Source organism: Durio zibethinus, chromosome 13, assembly GCF_047325235.1.
Source record: "Durio zibethinus cultivar Kanyao isolate XHJ-2024 chromosome 13, ASM4732523v1, whole genome shotgun sequence".
NCBI classification, from domain to species: domain Eukaryota; kingdom Viridiplantae; phylum Streptophyta; class Magnoliopsida; order Malvales; family Malvaceae; genus Durio; species Durio zibethinus.
The window spans coordinates 6,980,903-6,984,942 of NC_143174.1; the positions used below are offsets into that span (position 1 = coordinate 6,980,903).

Below are 4,040 nucleotides of genomic sequence, written 5' to 3' on the forward strand. Positions count from 1 at the left end.
CATCAAAATTTATCTTTACCATTGCTCCCTCAAGTGCCTACCATTTCCACGTTCTCCTCGTTCTGTCAACTGGTTGTCTTTCCTGCGCTCATTGGTACTCTCCTAGATAATGGTTTTCAAACTCCATAGTGCGTTGTCCTGTCCTATTCACATTATTCTTCATTGCCTTTTTCCTATTTCCCCAAATTGCCCATTAAGTGAGGACCATCTTCCAAAAACTCTCCACGTTCATACTATTTGCCATACTAGCCATCAACTCTTTCGTGTTTTGTGCATGCATATTTTGCCACTCCCCTGGTTGCTGTAAAAGGTCCCAGACCTCCCTCGCATGTGAGCAGTCCTTGATAGTATGCATGATTGTTTCGTTTTACATGTTGCATCTTGGACACATTGCTTGTTCTTTGATTCTTCTTTCCCTCAGATGCTGGTAGAAAACCGTGACATAGTCTCCATACAAAAACCCTCACTTTCCTTGGTAATGGGAGCTTCCATATTTGATTCCATATGATGGTATCACTGTCGGCTCTAGATCCAGAGGACCATTTCCGTGTGTTTCATCACTTTCTCTTGAAACCATTAAATGATACTCACTCCTTACACTATATTCTCCATCTTTTGTATAGTGCCACACCAATTCGTCCCTTTGTCTGCTTCTACATATCGGTATAGATCTTATCTCTACAGCCCACTCATCTAGAAACATCGCATCGATTTTATCCTCATTCCACTGTATGTTGTCCCAGTCAACGAGCACACTGACTCTTTCTTCTCCAGGTGAAAAATTTGTCTTTGGAGATGGAGTGAAACAATTGCCCCCTACTACCCATTTGTCCTGCCATACCCTTATTTGTTCACCATTAACTCGCCACCTAAGGCCCTGCTCGAGCACCTCTCGACCCAGCCAGATACTCCTCCAAATGTAGGATGGTGCCTTCCCGAGGTGGACGGCTAAATAATTATTATTGGGGAAGTATTCGGCGCTAAGAACTTTATACACAAGAGAGTTGGTATTTATATGAGTCTCCACCCCTGCTTCGCCATCAAGGTTTTGTTGAACAGCTCCATATCACAAAAAACCCATCCCACCATCCCTCTTTGCTTGACACAGTCTCTTCCATGCCATCCACCAAATCCCACCTTTCTCCATGGATTGCCGCCACCAAAATTTGCTGATGGTCATATCTATCTCATAACATAGGCTTTTGGGAAACATAAAGCACGACATAGCATAAGATGACATGGACTGTAGTACCGATTTTATAAACACCTCTTTCCTTCTTTGTGAGAGCCATCAGTCACTCCACTGTTTAATTCTCCTATCTATCTTCTCTACTATATCTTTGAAGGCCCTTTTCTTCTCCTGCCTATGAACATTAATAAACCCAGGTATTTTTTTGGACTAGATGTGGCTTGTATTTCGAAGGTGGCTTTTGTTGCTTCTATGATATCAACCCTTGCATTCTTGCTAAAAAATAGCCCCGACTTATTGTAGTTAATTTGCTGCCCCGAACCTTCCCCAAAAAGCTTTAGCAGGTCCCTCACATACTTGCATTACTTTTGGTTTGCTCTGAAGAAAAGCAAACTGCCATCTGTAAAAAATAGGTGAGTGATTCTTGGGCCTCTACTGCTTGCCCATACACCTTGTAACATCCCTCCCTTTGATGTTTAAATAATAGTGCCGACAATCCCTCTGTGCATATCAAGAACAAGTAAAGACGGTCTCCTTGGTGAAGACCTTTTTCTGGCATAATCATTTCAGTTACATGTCCATTAATGATTATGCCTCCCTTTGATGTTTAAATAATAGTGCCGACAATCCCTCTGTGCATATCAAGAACAAGTAAAGATGGTCTCCTTGGTGAAGACCTTTTTCTGGCATAATCATTTCAGTTACATGTCCATTAATGACCACCTTATAAGAAACCGAAGTGATACATTTCATCAAAAGTGAGACCCATCTATCATTGAAACCTAGTTTCCCCATGACAGCATTGATATAATTCCATTCTACCCTATCATAAGCTTTACTCACGTCTAACTTAAGAGCTACCCATCCCTCTTTGTCTCATCTTTTCAATTTAAACTATGTAACAACTCATGTGCAATAATGACATTATCAGAAATTAGGTGGCCTGGGATGAAAGCACTTTGATTTTCACTAATACATTCAGGTAGGAACTGTTTCAATTTATTGGCAAGTGTTCTGCAATTTTCTTGTAAAGAACATTCCATAGACTAATGGGTCTAAAATGTGTCATTCTCCTAGGATTACCAATTTTGGGGATAAGAACAATATGTGTTTCATTTATACCATCTAGTCTACCATTCCCATTAGGCACTCACAGACAAAAATCAATAATATCATCTCCTATAGTTTGCCGATATTTGTGACAAAATAGTGCAAACATACCGCCCGGTCCGGCGGGAGCTTTATCAAGATGTATTTGTTTGACTATTATATAGATCTCCTCCGGTGTGAACTTTGCTAGAAGCAAATTATTCATCTCGTCTGTGATGCAAGGAGTTATTGTGTCCATGATTTGAGTTAGGTCGGATGATCTTCGAGATTTATATAGGCTAGTAAAATAATTAGCCGTTTGTTTGACTACTTTCAGCTCCCCCTCATGCAAATCCTATTTTCGTCATCCACCCTCTATATCCTATTAACTCGTATCCTCTGATACGCCTGCGCATGAAAGAAACGAGTGTTGCGATCCCCATACTTTAACCAACTCACCCGAACCTTTTGCTGCCAGAACATTTTTTCTTGTCCAGTAGCATGTTCAACCTTGATTTGAGTTCCATTTCTTTTACTAACCCCACTTCACTATTTGCCATTTGTTGCACTGCTCGAAGATCATCTTTTGTCCTTTATATCTCACCATTCAATCCCATAAATTTCTTCCTACCCCACTCCCCAAGTTTTTCACATGTTGCATGCAGCTTCTATTTCACGTCCTTATGCATGCCTCCCTTCCAACAATCTGTCACTATATCATTGCTTTCATTTTCAACAACCCACATAGATTCGAATCTCTTTTTCCTCTTCTTCAATAAGCCGCGGCATCTTCTGCGACTTCCTTTCGTATCGACCACAATTGGGCGGTGGTCCAAAATGGAACATGTTAAATGCCGAACTAAATAGTTTGGGAACTCATCCTTCCATCCTTTGTTGACCATAACTCTATCCAATCTTTCCTTACCTCTGGCTGCTATTGCTCTTCCTTTCCCACACGTAAACTGGGGTCCTACAAAGCCTAGATCATAGAGTTTCAAATCTTCTAATGCGACTTGAAAATCTTTCATCTGCCACCCTAATCTCATACCACCTCCCTTCATTTCACACTCCCAGAATATTTCATTAAAGTCCCCAAAAGAAAGCCATGCTTGCTGACTAATTCCTGCTAAACGCCATAGCATATCCCAAGCCGCTTTCCTTTCTTTAGTTACTAGATCACCACAGAACCTCATTATCCTCCATGTTCTCCCATCTGTGTCCTCCATTCCCATGTCAATATGATACTTCGAATAGCTCCATAAATTCATTGTCACACCCTCTTTCCATAACATAAAACCTCTGCTTCTTCCCTATGCATCCACCACAAACATACCTCCTAGTTTACAGCTTCTCCTTATATCTTTATTATTATTAGAGATAGCTTCAGACAGCTTCATGATGTTCTGAAGAGCTCAAAGTGTGTATGTGTTCCCAAGCCCACGGCAGTTCCATGCCAAGCACCTCATCGGTCTCGGCGGGACTGGAACCAGTCACCGTCGATTCCTTATTGTCACTCTCCATATTCATGTTCCTTCCATTCCTGTTCCCATTGCTGTCCACTTCCACATCTATAGCTTTCTCGCTTGCTATTTCCTTTTCCTTGTGTCCACTTTCAAAGTTGTTGGTGTACCCCTTACGTCCTTTGCCCTTCTCTTCCACTTTTGTCATGCTTGCTCTTTCTTCTCCCCCTTATATCCTAGATCACTGTTAACCTCATCAACATCCCTCAACTTATTTCCTCGTGATCCATCATTATTGCCAT

The 4,040-nt window shown here is 41.3% G+C and overlaps 1 protein-coding gene across 1 annotated transcript; it reads right to left on the reverse strand.

The window, feature by feature from the left end:
• Positions 1–463: 463 nt before the first annotated feature.
• LOC149515289 (uncharacterized) lies at positions 464–1,984 on the reverse strand. The gene is made up of 3 exons (XM_089742408.1): positions 1,867–1,984; positions 1,547–1,741; positions 464–1,029 (listed from the first exon to the last, which is right to left on the reverse strand). Exons 1-3 carry the CDS (start codon positions 1,982–1,984, stop codon positions 464–466), a joined length of 879 nt encoding a protein of 292 aa, XP_089598534.1.
• Positions 1,985–4,040: the final 2,056 nt, after the last annotated feature.

What these genes read in the sequence shown, in the direction of transcription:
- LOC149515289 (XM_089742408.1), bottom strand. Translation starts at nt 1,984, where the DNA reads ATGGGGAAACTAGGTTTCAATGATAGATGGGTCTCACTTTTGATGAAA. An exon ending in AATGATTATGCCAGAAAAAG is followed by an intron (nt 1,742 to 1,866) that starts GTCTTCACCAAG and finishes TGATTATGCCAG; the next exon opens with AAAAAGGTCTTCACCAAGGA. An exon ending in GCAAACCAAAAGTAATGCAA is followed by an intron (nt 1,030 to 1,546) that starts GTATGTGAGGGA and finishes ATGGCGAAGCAG; the next exon opens with GGGTGGAGACTCATATAAAT.